We start from the raw sequence: 18,226 nt of genomic DNA on the forward strand, positions 1-18,226 counted from the left end.
TCCTGGGTATCACCATTCAGTATAATTGGTTGCTGTCTTATGATACATTGTTAGACCTGCTTTTGTTTTATTCTATTTGTGTGGCTAATTATAATAATCTTATTTTGGGCTGTGTATTTTGGGCTCCAAATAGGTAATAAACATTATTTAAACGGTAACTTCCTTGTACTTTGATTTATTTGGAGGGTTCCTCTTCTCCTAGGTATGCTTGATGAGATTCTGGGATCAATAAGCTACTAACAACCAAACGAGCAAGATGGGCTTAATGGCCTCCTCTCGTTTGTAAACTTTCTTATGTTCTTATGTTCTTATGTTCTTATGTTCTTATGTATTGAAAGGGGGTGACATAGTCAATCAATACCACAAGGGGGCGATACATAACTCAAGTTTATCACTGTCTTTCGTGGTAGTAAAAAGCGCCGGGGGTGCACAGTAGAGGTCACAAATTGCAAGTATCTGGCACTTCTCATTATATCTTTCTAATTCCTGTGACTGAAGGTGAGAGGGTGGCTCTGTGGTTTGCAAATGCATTACATTTTGTTGTGGAAGATACCGTTTTTGCATTAGCCACCATGATTGTTTTGACCACCAGTATGGGGTCACGTGACTGCAATGTCTCACTACTATGTCTGTGCCTAAATGTCTACCAGTCTGTGTTGCTTTGACTGTGAGTTCAGGACTTGCTCTTCAGTTGTAGTTGCCTACCATAGACATGTGTAATGTAGGCTGGAAATACTACAGAATACTATGAACTCAATTAATTGTGTGAAAAATCAGAATTAAATACAAACATCAACTTTATTAGACCAAATGCAGAGAAGAATTGACCATTTGCTTTTACTAATAATTAGTTAAATAGTCCCACAATCCTGTTCAGTTTGACACTACACTATAATTCCTTCTTGGTGTCTGTGTTAGTTTACTACATTCATCCACATGCTGTCCAGTACATTCTGTAAAGGTCGTTTTTCCGCTGTAGGCACACAAACTATTGACAATGTAATGTCAGGTCAGTTATCAGAAATGTACTGCATTACTATTTCTTTAATGTGTTTGTTTTTATAAAATAAAATGTATGTAAGAATGTACCCCTTTTCTCTTAAGGGGTGCGGAAGGGACAGTTCAGTTTCCATGCCTCAAGCTTGCTTTTTATCATGTTTAGTTAGTCTTATACCATATGGGAAAGGGGGGTCGACAGGACAGATTCACTTCTATTAGTCTTATAAAGAAAGACAATCTTGTATCATTTAAAAACGTTTTTTCCATAAATCAATAATACATTTTGAGCAACGTCTTTGTCATACATACTCTTCAGCAAAATCAATATAATATATTTGCTGTAAATATTATATCTCTTACATCTTTCATTACCTTTTAAAGAAGTGCAAACCAAGACTTCTTCAAACCCAGGCTCTTGCCTCTTATTAGCACCAGTGACATTACCAAGGGGCCCCTTCTGTTGCGCTGGAGATATTGGATTAAGTCTGACCTACAGCACATAAGTAGTTATCCAACTTTTGTTTGGGTAATTTGGCAAGAAGGATTTATGAAAAATATAATGATACAATATTTATTATCACAGCAGTATTGAAAAACAGATATTAAACCATACATTACACATCTTAAATAGTGTTTTGAAGAGGATCACAGTTCTACATAATATTACATAGAAAATACATACAAAAACTTATTTATAATGTCCTTCATCAACAGTAAATGATTGCTTTTAATACTGTGGGTAGTTTAACTGCTTAAAAAATCTGTAATTGGGGGCTCCCGAGTGGCGCATCCAGTAAAGGCGCTCCACGTGGAGTGCAGGATGCGCCCTATAGTCTGGACATCGCGAGTTCGAGTCCAGGCTATTCCACAGCCGACCGAGGACGGGAGCTCCCAGGGGGCGGCGCACAATTGGCCGCGCATCGCCCAGGGGGAGGGAGGGTTAGGTCGGCCAGGGTGTCCTCAGCTCACCGCGCACCAACGACCCCTGTAGTCTGGCTGGGCGCATGCGGGCTTGCCTGTAAGCTGCCCGAGAGCTGCGTTGTCCTCCGACGCTGTAGCTCTTGGGTGGCTGCATGGTGAGTCCGCAGTGTGAAAAAAAGCGGTCGGCTGACGGCACACGCTTTGGAGGATAAAGGCGTCTGCTAAATAAACAAATATTTTCGGAAGACAGTGTGTGTTCGTCTTCGCCCTCCCGAGACAGAGCAGAGGTGGTAGCGGTGAGCTGAGCTTAAAAAAAATAATTGGCCATTCTAATGGGAGAAAATAATAAAAATAATTGGCAATGACTAAATTTATAAAAAAAAAAAAAAAAAAAAATAATCTGTAATTGATATATTTTAACTTTCTTGCCATTTATTTATATAAACCTTGCATTCATTCAAATGAAACGACAGAATCACCTGGTGAATCGCACTGTTCCAAATCTCTTCGTTAAAACCACACTTTCTTTTCCACACATTGTTACATTAACACTCCCTGAGTGCACACAGTGGAGCTCTGCTGTGTTTATTTTACTCAGGAGGAGAAACAACCTGTTTGGAGGCCCGTCTAGGTTATTCAGCCTCATTCCTGGAATAACTGCAGGACTGGTCAGGGGTACACCTCTATTAGAATGATTGCATGACTGTTCAGGGGTACCCCTCTATTAGAATGATTGCATGACTGTTCAGGGGTACACCTCTATTAGAATAACTGCAGGACTGTTCAGGGGTATACATCTATTAGAATGACTGCAGGACTGTTCAGGGGTACCTCTCTATTAGAATGACTGCAGGACTGTTCAGGGGTACACCTCTATTAGAATGACTGCAGGACTGTTCAGGGGTACACCTCTATTAGAATGACTGCAGGACTGTTCAGGGGTACACCTCTATTAGAATGACTGCAGGACTGTTCTCTATATATACAATTATATATATTGCTTCTGAAATGTTCTGAAATATATAAAGATATTTCAAATCAAACGCAATTATTTCATGAAACAACGGTACAGTATCTTTTTACTGATTAATAAAAAAAATACTTTATATTATGGTTCCTATTTTCTAGACAACTAGCTGTCTGAAATGTTGAAAATATTTAGTTTTATAGCAAAACTGGTATAAAAGTTACATTAATAGTTGTGTTTTAGTGAAACTACTATTATCCAGACTAATTAAACTAACTCAGGGCTGTTTCAATAGTTTTAAATTGGAAGGGTGTTTTTTTTTCTCTTTGCTACTGATGCTTCCTTCCTCGTTACTAGGCAGATTTTGAGTCCTGTAACGTTCTAATTGGCTGTTTACTTTGATCGGTCTTCCTAAATTATTTGTTGCCAGGTAGATTTAAATATCCAGGGCTGTTTGGAAATTGTGATTGGCTGGCTTGTTGCCGGACGGAATTCAGAGACCGACGCACATTTTCCAATTAGTCTTCATCAAAGGGTCAGCCATTGTGGCTCCAACGTGAAGTCGGCTTTGTGTAGTGAACTATAGAGGAGCCAACATGGAGGTTACATGTGAGCAGTTTCCTAAAGATGCTATGTATTTATTACTTGTTTGTATTGTTTTTAAATATTTTCATTTCTGTATTTCTTCTTAAAAAAATATGTTTTTATTTTATTTTATTTTCTCTTGTTAAGCACTTTGAGGCATTTTTTTTGAAAGATTGATTGATTAAAGAGAAACTGCTGCCATCTTGGCTCATTCAGAATCAGCATTATCTGTAAACTAAAGACAAACTGGAGCCAAAATGGTAGACCCTGGGATACAGCTTCACACACACCTCTAAACCTTTCAATGTTTAGTTTTTTTTTTTACTCGTCTTGAACTATGATCTCTGCAACCCCGTGAACCTGGGTCAGCTGCCTGCAGTCCAGGTTGGCGATGAGCTTGCGAGGGCCAGATTTGGCAGGAACAAATGTTTCTGTCAGGGTGATTGTAGAGTGACGTGCCACATCGCTGAGGGAGGGAAAACAAAGAAAATATTAAAAGATGAGAGGAGAGGAGTTGAGAGACAGACAGACAATGCGTACCGGCTCTTATTAGATAGTGATTCATCAGACAGACAGGCACACACACACACACACACACAGAAAGCAGAGATCAATCCATTTATTTGATTAATCTGTTATTGATTGTCGGCTTTTATTTTGCCAAGCCTCAATTAAACAGTCACTGATGGATTAATAGGCCTTGTGTCCAGTTTGTAGTGTGGATTGAATTACAGCACAGGCATGTTTTGGTTCTGTTTTTACGCCTTTGTGAGAAGTCTGCACATTGTTTTGAACTCACACAGACACACACATATATATATATATATATAGACACACACACATACACACTGATAAACACGCATACACATACAGACTGACAGACGGCTCTTAGCTTCTCTTACCCGATGTTGATTCTCTTGGGCGTCTGCAGGCCCGGACCCTCCACACTGATCACAGCGCTCTTCAGTGTTTTGGGCAGTGGGTTGGTGAAGATGATTTTGGCTTGCATCTTCTGACCCACCACAGCACTGCCTTCAGGCTGGAGGAGAAAAGTGCAGCGTATTGCAGACATTGAGAAGACTTCTAGTGGAAACATTTGACAGTGAACTCTTAAGTTTCCTTTCGTATTTCTTAACTCAATGCTATTGAATGTGTAATAGACATGGTTTGTATATTACAGCACAATATCACAGTGCAGTAACACACTATATATTATGAATTAGTCATTTAGCAGATGCTTTTATCCAAAGTGACTTGCAGAGACTATGGGGTAAAGTATGCATTAACAACTGTTGCTGCAGAGTCACTACAATAGGACCTCGGTTTTACTTCTCATCCGAAGGATATTCAGTGCAATATCACAATGCATTAAAACACTGTACATTTATATATAATTCAGTGCAATAGCACAGTGCATTAACACAGTGTGTGTGTATAGATATAGATATACAATACTGTGCAAAAGTTTTAGGCAGGTGTGAAAAAATGCTGTAAAGTAAGAATGCTTTCAAAAATAGACATGTTAATAGTTTATATTTATCAATTAACTAAATGCAAAGTGAGTGAACAGAAGAAAAATCTAAATCAAATCCATATTTGGTGTGACCACCCTTTGCCTTCAAAACAGCATCAATTCTTCTAGGTACACTTGCACAAAGTCAGGGATTTTGTAGGCATATAGTCAGGTGTATGATTAAACAATTATACCAAACAGGTGCTAATGATCATCAATTCAATATGTAGGTTGAAACACAATCATTAACTGAAACTGAAACAGCTGTGTAGAGGAATAAAACTGGGTGAGGTACAGCCAAACTCAGCTAACAAGGTGAGGTTGCTGAAGACAGTTTACTGTCAAAAGTCATACACCATGGCAAGACTGAACACAGCAACAAGACACAAGGTAGTTATACTGCATCAGCAAGGTCTCTCCCAGACAGAAATTTCAAGGCAGACAGGGGTTTCCAGATGTGCTGTCCAAGCTCTTTTGATGAAGCACAAAGAAACGGGCAACGTTGAGGACTTACTGCAGCAGATGAAAGACACATCATGCTTACTTCCCTTCGCAATCGGAAGATGTCCAGCAGTGCCATCAGCTCAGAATTGGCAGAAAACAGTGGGACCCTGGTACACCCATCTACTGTCCAGAGAAGTCTGGTCAGAAGAGGCCTTCATGGAAGACTTGCGGCCAAAAAGCCATACCTCCGACGTGGAAACAAGGCCAAGCGACTCAACTATGCACGAAAATACAGGAACTGGGGTGCAGAAAAATGGCAGCAGGTGCTCTGGACTGATGAGTCAAAATTTGAAATATTTGGCTGTAGCAGAAGGCAGTTTGTTCGCCGAAGGGCTGGAGAGCGGTACACGAATGAGTGTCTGCAGGCAACAGTGAAGCATGGTGGAGGTTCCTTGCAAGTTTGGGGCTGCATTTCTGCAAATGGAGTTGGGGATTTGGTCAGAATTAATGGTCTCCTCAATGCTGAGCAGTAAGAACATAAGAACATAAGAAAGTTTACAAACGAGAGGCGGCCATTCAGCCCATCTTGCTCGTTTGGTTGTTAGTAGCTTATTGATCCCAGAATCTCATCAAGCAGCTTCTTGAAGGATCCCAGGGTGTCAGCTTCAACAACATTACTGGGGAGTTGGTTCCAGACCCTCACAATTCTCTGTGTAAAAAAGTGCCTCCTATTTTCTGTTCTGAATGCCCCTTTTATCTAATCTCCATTTATGACCCCTGGTCCTTTTTTCTTTTTTCAAGTCAAAGAAGTCCCCTGGGTTGACATTGTCTATACCTTTTAGGATTTTGAATGTTTGAATCAGATCGCCGCGTAGTCTTCTTTGTTCAAGACTGAATAAAATCAATTCTTTTAGCCTGTCTGCATACAACATGCCTTTTAAACCTGGGATAATTCTGGTTGCTCTTCTTTGCACTCTTTCTACAGCAGCAATATCCTTTTTGTAACGAGGTGACCAGAACTGAACACAATATTCTAGGTGAGGTCTTACTAATGCATTGTAGAGTTTTAACATTACTTCCCTTGATTTAAATGCAACACTTCTCACAATATATCCGAGCATCTTGTTAGCCTTTTTTATAGCTTCCCCACATTGTCTAGATGAAGACATTTCTGAGTCAACATAAACTCCTAGGTCTTTTTCATAGTTCCCTTCTTCAATTTCACTATCTCCCATATGATATTTATAATGCACATTTTTATTGCCCGCATGCAATACTTTACACTTTTCTCTATTAAATTTCATTTGCCATGTGTCTGCCCAATTCTGAATGCTGTCTAGATCATTTTAAATGACCTTTGCTTCTTCAACAGTGTTTGCTACTCCTCCTATTTTTGTGTCGTCTGCAAATTTAACGAGTTTACTTACTATACCAGAATCTAAATCATTAATGTAGATTAGGAATAGCAGAGGACCTAATACTGATCCCTGTGGTACACCACTGGTTACCTCACTCCATTTTTAGGTTTCTCCTCTAATCAGTACTTTCTGTTCTACCTGTTAACCACTCCCTAATCCATGTGCATGCATTTCCTTGAATCCCTACTGCGTTCAGTTTGAGAATTAATCTTTTATGCAGGACTTTGTCAAAAGTTTTCTGGAAATCTAAATAGACCATGTCGTATGCTTTGCAGTTATCCATTTTCAATGTTGCATCCATCATGCAATACCATACTTATCCATCATGCAATACCATCAGGGAGGCATCTGATTGGCCCCAAATTTATTCTGCAGCATGAAAACGACCCCAAACATACAGCGAAAGTCATTAAGAACTATCTTCAGCGTAAAGAAGAACAAGGAGTCCTGGAAGTGATGGTATGGCCCCCACAGAGCCCTGATCTCAACATCATCGAGTCTGTCTGGGATTACATGAAGACAGAGAAGCAACTGAGGCTGCCTAAATCCACAGAAGAACTGTGGTTAGTTCTCCAAGATGTTTGGGCCAACCTACCTGCCGAGTTCCTTCGAAAACTGTGTGCAAGTGTACCTAGAAGAACTGATGGTGTTTTGAAGGCAAAGGGTGGTCGCACCAAATATTGATTTGATGTAGATTTTTCATCTGTTCACTCACTTTGCATTTTGTTAATTGATAAATATTAACTATTAACATGTCTATTTTTGAAAGCATTCTTACTTTACAGCATTTTTTCACACCTGCCTAAAATTTCTGCACAGTACTGTAGATATATAAATATATAGATTTATAGAGAGAGAGAGAAGACGAAGGATGTGTGGCAGACAGGGGAAAGGAGAAAAAGTGTAGTCCAGGAGGGATTACAGGGACTACATTTCCCAGAATGCCACGGGAATAAAGAAAATGAGAAACACCTGAGGCTGATTAAGCCCTGCATAAGGGCAGGGGAAGCCCTACAGTCTGGGCTGCTGATGGAGAGACCTGTGTGGTCGAAGGGGTTACTGTGTGAACCTGCTGTGTGTGTGATAAGTGTTTCGTTTTGGCTGGTAAACGGCTTAGCCATCCAGCCATTGTTAAGAACTGGAAGAAAGATTAGTTAGCACCCCGAAGTTTTTGTTTGTTTATTTTGTTATTGTAATTAATAAAAGTGCACAAAAGTGCTATTAAAATACCATTCTGTGTCTGGCTCTGTGTGTAAGAGTGAAAAGTGAGCCTCACCCAGTAGGCTACGTTCACAATATATCAATATAAATTCAGTGCAGTATCGCTCTGGTATTCCTGAGCCCGGCTGGTACCTGGATCTGCAGGTCCGGAGTCCGCAGTCTGAAGACATGCTGAGTGGCCAGAACCTGACCGGACTGGCTGACCCGACCCGCCACGGTCATCACGAGAGCAGCCTGGTCCACCAGCTGGTCCTGATAGTCCGCGTACGTCACAACCCACTCCACTGTCTTCTCTGTGTGAGCAAGCATAGGACACACACAGTCAATAACACACACCACACCTCTCTGTGCTTTACAATGCTTGCCTATGCTTTATCATGCTTTCACTGTGCTTTATTACACTTTGCTGTGCTTACTATGGGAAACTTTTATAAGGGTTAGATTATAATGGTTTGATTTATAATATGCTTTACCATACTTCTCTGTGCTTTACAATGCTTGTCTATGCTTTACCAAACCTCTCTGTGTTTTACAATGCTTCCCTATGCTTTACCAGACCTCTCTGTGCTTTACAATGCTTCCCTATGCTTTACCAGACCTCTCTGTGCTTTACAATGCTTACCTATGCTTTACCAGACCTCTGTGCTTTACAATGCTTCCCTATGCTTTACCACACCTCTCTGTGCTTTACAGTGCTTCCCTATGCTTTACCACACCTCTCTGTGCTTTGCAATGCTTCCCTATGCTTTACCAGACCTCTCTGTGCTTTACAATGCTTCCCTATGCTTTACCAGACCTCTCTGTGCTTTACAATGTTTCCCTATGCTTTATCATGCTTTCACAGTGCTTTATTACACTTTCCTTTTTTTTACTATGGGAGACCTTTTTAACGGAAGTTTTTTTAATTGTTTTCTTTTTTTTTGGATAAAAGCCCATTCTATATTTGATGCAAGATATTTCACAGTCAGGAAAGCGGGAGGGATAGGGTGTTTTTGGAGTGCTACCTTATGCTGTTCGTTAAGTATAAGAATGTAAGAAAATTCCTGAATGAGAGGAGGCCATCAGAGCTCGTCCCACCAGAGCTCGAGCCACCAGAGCTCGTTCCATCAGAGCTCGTCCCATCAGAGCTCGTCCCATTAGAGCTCGTCCCATCAGAGCTCGTCTGGCTCCTAGTAGCTGATTGATCTCAGTGATTCAGCATCAACAACACGACCAGATAACCCTAGGTAGCCCATTCCATCCCCTCACCACTCTCTGTGTGAAGAAGTGTCTCCTTCCCTCTAGTCCATCTCCACTTAACTTCCAAGATGCAAGATGGGCTCAATGGCCTCCTCTCGTTTGTAAACTTTCTTATGTTCTTATGTTCTTAATGTTACCTCTGTTCTAGAGGAGTATTTTAATGACAGTGAAACTGTCGCCATTTTGGCTCTGCTGCAGGGTCCGTTCCGTGTACAAACCACAGTAAGTATGGCCCCAGTTTCTTACCCTCGCCGGGAAGCAAGTCAATGTTGATGATGTCCTTCTTGACGGTTGCCTTGATGACCCCGGTGTAGTACATGACTGAGATCTGGCCGTGCAGCACGGCGCTGCGTGCAGATTGGCTCTTGTTGCTCGTGGTGATGCGGATTGAGGCATTGTGGCCCATCTGTAGCTCCCCCCCATCCGTGCTGACTTCCACGCTGACGTCCTCCGGCTGGCGGATCGAGTACACATCGGGCTTGCTGCCATAGCGACAGGCCGTCTCCACGGCAATGCGCTCCTCCTCGCTGCCTAGCAACCGAGAGACAGAGAGATTTAATATCATCCTGTATAATATCTTATGCTATACCATGCTGTATTGTACTATATTACAATATACTGTACTATAGTATATCACAATATACCGTGCAGTACTCTAATGCACTTTGCTGTTCTATAGTCCTGGGCTGACTCAGCCCTGTACTGGTAGACCTTCTCTCTGTTCTCTCACCCTCGGGGTGCTTGTACAAGTCAGTGATGTCCTCCCTCTCCTCAGACCCCACTGCCTTGGTGCTGATGCAGCGCCCCACTGCCTTGTTCTCACTGAACACCTTGGTGAAGGAGCCATCCGCCTGCCGCTGCCAGTAGATCTTATCACTGTTCACCTGCCGTGAGAATGAGGAGAGAGTTAATTACAGTGCTGAGGACCTTCCAGCCAGTCAGCAATAAAGCTGAATACAAAAGGGTTCTAGGACGGTGAGCGTCTGTGATATTACCCGTACACACAGATCCTATAACCCTCGATTGCAACTTGGTGTGAACCAGTCAGTGTTAGTCCACTGATCGGTCACAGAATATAGGACATCTGTACAGAAGAGAGGGTAGGGAAGAGGCTATAGGGTATGTGTCGTGAGTGTAGTACACCAGGGTGCAGGGGTGAAAGGGTGCAGGGGTGCAGTGTACAGGTTGCAGTGTGCAGGGGTGCAGGGTGCAGGGCGCAGGGGTGCAGTGTACAGGTTGCAGTGTGCAGGGGTGCAGGGTGCAGTGTGCAGGGGTGCAGGGTGCAGTGTGCAGGGGTGCAGTGTACAGGTTGCAGTGTGCAGGGGTGCAGGGTGCAGGGCGCAGGGGTGCAGTGTACAGGTTGCAGTGTGCAGGGGTGCAGGGGTGCAGGGTGCAGTGTACAGGTTGCAGTGTGCAGGGGTGCAGTGTGCAGGAGTGCAGTGTACAGGTTGCAGTGTGCAGGGGTGCAGGGTGCAGGATGCAGGGGTGCAGGATGCAGGTTGCAGTGTGCAGGAGTGCAGGGGTGCAGTATTATTATTATTATTTATTTCTTAGCAGACAGGGTGTAGGATGCAGTAGTACTGTGTATTGTGTCCACACCTCAGCAAATATGAAGGGTGTGTCATGGCTGTAGTACACCAGTCCGTTGCGGATTGCTATGACGGAGGAGGGGCCGCAGCAGAAGGTCCCCTGGCTCGTCTCCTGGGGCGTCGCGTCCACCGCCTGCCAGCCCCCCATCCCCGGGGGCAGGTCTGGTCGAGCCAGCCAACAGTCATTCCACACGTGGAAGTTCCTGTGGTAAATTAAGATACAATACAACAGATAACATATCAACACAGCAGCACTACCATCCAGCACTCACTCCACATTCACTCCACTCCACAAACAACCATGAACACCACACAGCACTGCCACACACAGACACATGGACCTCCACTCACCCAGCACTCACTCCACACATTGTACACAAGATCCTGAAACTATCAAAGCAGACAGAACACTAGCATCGACACCACGACCAGCATAGGGCATGGGGGTAGGGGGTAGGGGATAGGGAATTGGGGATAGGGGGTAAGATATATGGGGTAGGGTATAGGCTATTGGGGGCAGGGTATAGAGGATATGGTAAAGGGAGTATGGTATATTGTGTAGGGAATTTGGGACAGGGGTAGGGCGCAGGGTATAGGAGATAGGGTATATGGTACTGGGGTAGGGTATTAGGGGCCTGTGATATAGGGCAGCTTGTGTAGCTGATCTTGTCCTTGTTCTGTTAATGTTTGAGTAACAGCAGCAAGAAGAAAGGCAGTAAACAGACTGGACCAGCAGCAAGGCCTGCGGTACTGACCAGATGGAGTCCATGTTGAGGTGCGCCAGGGGCTCCATGTTCTCATCTAAGTAGATGTCCGTGGTGAGAGACACGTCAGTGTCGTGAGCCGAGCAGAAATTGGTGACGCTGCGCGTGGGGATCCCTAAACAACGCAGCACTGCGGGGAGAGAGAGGAGGAGAGAGGAGCGCACTGTGAGAACTGTGCGTCTGACTCCAGTCACTCCACACACAGAGAGAGACACACACACACACAGACAGAGACACACACACACACACAGAAAGAGACACACAAACACACAGAGAGACACACACACACACACAGAGAGAGACACACACACACACAGAGAGAGACACACACACACAGACAGAGACACACACACACACACAGGCAGAGACACACACACACACAGACAGAGACACACACACACAGAGAGACACACACACACAGACAGAGACACACACACACACAGACAGAGACACACACACACACAGACAGAGACACACACACACACAGACAGAGACACACACACACACACACAGAGACAGAGACACACACAGACAGAGACACACAAACACAGAGACAGAGACACACACACACACAGACAGAGACACAGAGACACACAGAGAGACACGCACACACACACAGACAGAGACACACACACAGAGACACACAAACACACAGAGAGACACACACACACACACAGAGACAGAGACACACACAGACAGAGACACACAAACACAGAGACAGACACACACAGACAGAGACACACAAACACACAGACAGAGACACACAAACACACAGACAGAGACACACACACAGAGACACACACACACAGAGACAGGCAGACAGACTGACCTAGGGTCAACAAAATCTGGGTTTTTTCTTGTAAATTGTAAAATTGTGGAAGTTTTGCCTGTGTCTATCAGGGAAGTTGGGACCATTACAGTTTTTAAGTCAAGACGGAAAATGTACTTTTATAAAACAGCTTTATTGTCTTAGTGGGTTTAATGTAACTTTTATATTGCTGCATTTCTATTATTATTATTATGAGGTTGATGATGTGTGTATGTAAGTATATTTATCTGTGTATGCGTGTGTGTATATATATTTATTATTTTATTATACCGTTTGAATATGTTATTAAACAGGTATGATTATGGTAGATGTTTTACGAATGTATTGTGGTTTGATTTTCTACTATGTACTGTACCGTGCTTTAAGATACTACTGTATAAAAATGCAAATAAAGAAATAAATAAAAAATAAACCTGTGGTGGTGACCCCTGAAAAGACCCAGCACTGCCCGTATGAGACCGGCTTGCCCCCCTTCCGATGGTACTGGGTGAGGATATCCACACTGCCGGACCAGGCTGTGGGAGCCGTGCCCAGCGAGTAATCACCTGACCAGTTCCCAACCAGGACTCCATCCTCATCCATCGAGTTCACCTGGGAGAGGGGGGGAATCAGAATAATAACACAGTGAGCAGGAGACAGCCTACAGCAACTGCAGCTCAGAATCATAATAAGAGCAATAATAACACTGCTGCTACCACTACTGCTACTACTGAAAATACTACAAATAAAACACAGCGCCCCCTCACTCCGTATAGGCACAATGGAGAACTGCAGCTCAGAATAATAGAAATGTGTAATAATAAAACTGATAAGAATAAAACTCCTAGTACCACTACTACAGTAGTCTCTGCGTATAGGAACACCTCCTAAGAGAACACTTTGGCTAAGAGAACACCCTTGTGGTGAAACAGATTTTTTCCATTAAAAATGCTCCACCTAAAGGAACAGGAACTTCGCTTAAAAGAACACCTTTTTGGCACCGATAGTGATTCGTTCACAACGGATGCAGTGCTGTTGTGTAACCTGATAACTCATCATAATTAAACTTAAATTCAAATGGTTTGGTCTTTTCAAATGTGACTTGTCATCACGAGAGTATCTTGAGGCTCACTGATTGATTAAATCTTTCCAGAACTGCCGTCATACCACTGCCTTGTTTTGCATTCTGATTTCCAGGAGTGCACCTCACCGCTACAAAATGGCATGTAAACAAAACGGTGAAATGCATCACTGTTTCTCTTGCTATAAAAGGCTGGAAATTGTTCGTGCTCTTGAAAAAAAACTTGAATCAGACACAAGTCGCCAAGCTATTTGTGTCTCCCGTTCTGGTGAGTTGTTTCACCATTCTGTTAAATAATTTTTGTGCATGTCTTCAATCTTGATTCATTCATATTGTGTCTGTTGGCTCACTCCGTCTTAGAGAACACTTCGGCTGTAAGAACACTTCGCTTGCTTCCCGAGGGGTGTTCTCTTAGTCGGAGACGACTGTACTAATAATAATATCGTAAGCAAGAGAGAGCGCCCCCTCACTCTGTACAGGCACAATGAGGAACTGCAGCTCAGAATAAAAAATATAAAAATGCAATAATTGTTACCAAGGCAGAGATGACTCGGACCACATTGACTGGGTCCCCCCTTCCAGCGTGAGGCACCCCACTGCGATCCAGAATAAACAGGCAGGCCTCTAGAACACCAGCATCAAACTGAGAGACACAGAGAGAGAGCAGATATATATATATATATATATACACACATACACACTGCAACACAGAGAGAGAGATAAACAGAGAGAGACACCCAGACACATACATGGACAGACAGACAGACACACATGGACAGACAGACAGACAGGCCTCCAGGACACCAGACAGTTGGTGATTGTAATTAAGCATTCTGTCACAGATGGTTCTGGCACGTCCCTTTTGTGCTATAAGTCATTAGATCCTTTTGCATGGAAGGCCTCGGTTGCAAGGGTGTGCGGTTCTTTGATGGACCCAGATTCAGTTAAAATGTTTTTGCTCACTGTTGATGGGAATGGGAATGTAAAGATGGAAGCTCTGCTAACAAGATTTAAGTTTTTGCAGGTATCAGGCTTTTAAAGACACACCTGTGGTGGCTTTGACAGACTCACTGAGAGCAGAAACTGATCCAAGACTGTGACAGCTACTGGAAGCAGGCTGATCTCTGGGATGCAAATTGAACATTTGTGAAACTGCATGTGTGTGTTAAAATGTTGTAATAACTGTACTGTGTTTTAAAGAATATAAAGCCAGCAGAAATACTAAACAAATTGTTAAAACACACTGTTCATACAAAAAGTTATAATATGCTCTGTATTAACCTATAGTTATGCGAGAGCATTCTACATTCCTGTTTATTCTATTATAACCTTGAGCAGAAAGGCAGATGTGAGCATCAAGTTTCTTATTTAGAGAAGTAAGCTTGATCTGAAAGTAGTCTTTAAGCTAAACACAGGTATTCTAGAATATAAGTCTAAATGTTTTATTTTAACAGAACTGTAAGAGTTTGAAATGAAGAGAATATAGTTCAGAAATGAACTTACAGTAAAAACTTCAGTCAAAGCAGAATGGTACCAGTCTGTGTCAGGCATACAGTAGGCTTGCCAAAGAGAAGGTAATTAATCTTGGTAACCCTTGCTTGTTCACAGTACCAGACGGAGGGTTATGTTTGGGGGGTTTGGAATCAAAGGTTGCTATAGTGAGTGATCTTTTACATATAAGAAATACCTTCTGGTACCAAGAAAGAATAACATCAGTTCAAAAGTTCACCTTACATATTGGAGAGGAGGACTAGGGGATGATGGCTAATTCATTTTATGGAGGGAGTTACCGGGTGTTTTGAGAATGTTGTTGACTTGAGAGACAGGAGCTGTTAAGGCTGATTAATGTTTAAGACTTAATTGAGACTTCTGACGTAAGAAGCGAAGCAAAAACTCTATAAAAACCGAGGTAAAATCTTAGTCAAGTGTCACCAACTTGCAAACTACAAGCTGTGTGATCCATGCTCTAAAGATCTCTGATCGAGCTTATTGCTGTTGGGGTCGTGTTCAGAACTCTTTGCCTTTGAAGACAGTTCCTGTCCTTACCTTATATTCTACACTTCCATATATAATTTGGGAGGTAAGAACTATTTGGATTCTATATCTCTCTTATATTGATGCATTGCTATAAGGTATATGACTTATGTTTTAGTCTATGAGGTTGATATATTGGATGTTTTAGGACTTAACGGTGGGTGTTTTTAGTTTTATGCATACGTAGCCTTAGGGCAAAACATGTTGTAACCATAAATGTATTGAACTATTAATGCTAACACCTGTTAAGGCACTGGACTGCCCAGATTGCCTGTCAGCTGGGATTCGACATAGTCTGTAACTCCTCAATCCATTTTTTAGCATTTAATAAACCGAAGGGGTACTAATACTACTCTGATTCATTAAAACTTCAAATCGAATGAGTCTGTGTGAGTTTAAGAGTGTGTTTAGAGTATATATATATAAATAAAAAGAGTATGTGCAAATCTGCCATTTCCCTTCAATCCATAACCTGGACATTATAGAGACAGATAGACAGACCAGACAGACAGACAGACAGGCGGGTACTTGTACTGTATTGAAACACAGCATTTAAATGTGTAATTTGCATCGTCAGCAGGATCTGTAGACAGATGGATAGACAGACCCACACACAGCCATGACGACAGACAGACAGACACACAGACCTGTCCAAAGTTCCAGGTTCGAGCTCCGATCTGTTTTTCGGTCCCGTAGTAAATTTTCCCAGTTTCGTTTAGGACATATTCCTTTAAGAATTTCTCATCATCCATAAACACCGTGTCATCTGAAAAACAAGATACAGAAACAATATTATACAGAGCAATCTCAAAGAGAGCTAACTCCATTCTGTCCAGCAGCAATGCAAAAGGTAATGTTCAAATTCAAGAGTGTGATTTATACAGCCCTCCCTGTGAAAATACACTGTTCCAAACACTGGGATCTGCCTTGGTGAAATAGTACAATTCATACTGAGGCAGAACAAATTAAAACTCAGTTCAAATCAGATTGTTTCAGTTCCCTGAACAGGAAATTCACCCAAAACACCAGCAGTTCCTAAACAAATACAGAATTAGTGACACCCAACTGCAAACTGAGACTGGTAGAAAACACAAATGAAATCTGTGTGCAGTATGTGCAGCCTGCAGCCTCCCATTAGAGTGCAGAGTGAAGGCCTTTCAATACGTCGGCTCTGTTCGTACTCTTGTTTTTGTAGAGAGAGGGACAGAATAACACAGTTCTAATCAGATCACTGCCAACATATATTTTTTGTGTTTGTTATCTTTGTTAAACAATGGGGACTGCTGAACTCAGTTCAACCTCCTCCACCCTCTTGCTCATTTTTTGTATTTTCTGGAAGCTTCATCTGCAGTACTGTACATCTGGCTAGGTGTGGCAATTTAAGAGATTTAGGGCAGGATTTTAAAAAAACAGTCAAACTCGTGATATAGTACGAGAGCTTTAGTAGCAAGATTTTCAAACAAAATGTGTTAATACTTTGAAATGGAATCAATGAGGTTGTTAATAAACACATTTCTCATTAAAAGCTTAATTGTACATCACTTCCTGTCTCAACAATTAAAAAAGGGGAACTTGTTAATCAAAATGCATGCTAACAAGATGAAGAAAAATGAATGGAAGCATAATTCGCTGTTATGGAAACTACCACCGTACAGCGAGACGGCTCTCCCACCAGCGAGCAGCAGCCAAATGGAAATACAAAATAATGGGAATATCTATTTTCTGTATAATTTGCAAACTTAATTTACAATTGTGCATTTTGTCATGCAGAATGTATATTTATTTAGATAACTTCACATATACAATGCTGATTTACGATTATCTGGCGTGTGGGTAAAAATCGGACGACACAGATGAAAACAAAAATGAACTTTTTTTATTTATATGTTGGATAGGGCGGGTCAGCCATCTATGTATATTGGTTGGAATTTATTTTCTTATGTTGTCATCTACTGAACACTTACAGTATTATAAGAAGATCTTATAATATGTGCATACAGACGTGTGAAGGTGAGAGTGTACACTGTACAGAAAGTGTGGGGAGAGAGACAACATTACAAAAACATTGTTTTTGGTTTGTATACAATCATGTCTGTGGCGATATCTTTTAAAAACAAGCCCTGACAGCTCCATATGCACTTTTTAACTATTAGACTAAATGTTTACAGAACAACTGCTATTAGGACCATGCTGCATGATTTGTTTATTATTAATAGCATTATAATTAAATTATACCCAAATCACGTTTTTTATTCACAATCAACAGAAAATGTAATACATGTTTTTGCTGACTTTATAAGCATTTAGCCGACACAGTATAGGTTCCCTTCATTGTAAATAAAAACATGATTTGGTATAATTTAATGATAACACTGTTAATAATAAATGAATCATGCAGTTTTTATTCTGTAAGTAATTTGTCTAATAGTTAAATAGTACAATGTGGGGCTGTCAGGTCTTGTTTTCAGAAAATATTGGCACGGACATTATATACAAACCAATAGAATACCATGTGTGTATGTATGTATATATGTGTGTATGTATGTGTGTGTGTGTATTTAATAGAGAGAATACATGCATGTCACCAGTCATATGTGGTTTTCACAATCACGTCGCCTTAAATTCTGGCCAAAATTGTAGATA

At 41.8% G+C, this 18,226-nt stretch overlaps 1 protein-coding gene across 2 annotated transcripts in view; it reads right to left on the minus strand.

The window, feature by feature from the left end:
• Positions 1–779: 779 nt before the first annotated feature.
• The window catches only part of LOC117398257 (protein-glutamine gamma-glutamyltransferase K), a 35,967-nt gene continuing 18,520 nt past the window's right edge, over positions 780–18,226 (minus strand). For both annotated transcript variants that reach the window (XM_033997212.3, XM_033997213.3), the window contains exons 6-15: positions 16,231–16,349; positions 14,085–14,192; positions 12,903–13,080; positions 11,652–11,790; positions 10,907–11,099; positions 10,038–10,191; positions 9,554–9,838; positions 8,201–8,361; positions 4,375–4,511; positions 780–3,938 (exon numbers count right to left, since the gene is read on the minus strand). In XM_033997212.3, coding sequence (XP_033853103.2) covers positions 3,794–3,938; positions 4,375–4,511; positions 8,201–8,361; positions 9,554–9,838; positions 10,038–10,191; positions 10,907–11,099; positions 11,652–11,790; positions 12,903–13,080; positions 14,085–14,192; positions 16,231–16,349 — 1,619 coding nt within the window. In that variant the 3' untranslated portion in view covers positions 780–3,793. The remainder of the gene's footprint in view (positions 3,939–4,374; positions 4,512–8,200; positions 8,362–9,553; positions 9,839–10,037; positions 10,192–10,906; positions 11,100–11,651; positions 11,791–12,902; positions 13,081–14,084; positions 14,193–16,230; positions 16,350–18,226) is intronic.

This window comes from Acipenser ruthenus, chromosome 54, assembly GCF_902713425.1.
Source record: "Acipenser ruthenus chromosome 54, fAciRut3.2 maternal haplotype, whole genome shotgun sequence".
NCBI classification, from domain to species: domain Eukaryota; kingdom Metazoa; phylum Chordata; class Actinopteri; order Acipenseriformes; family Acipenseridae; genus Acipenser; species Acipenser ruthenus.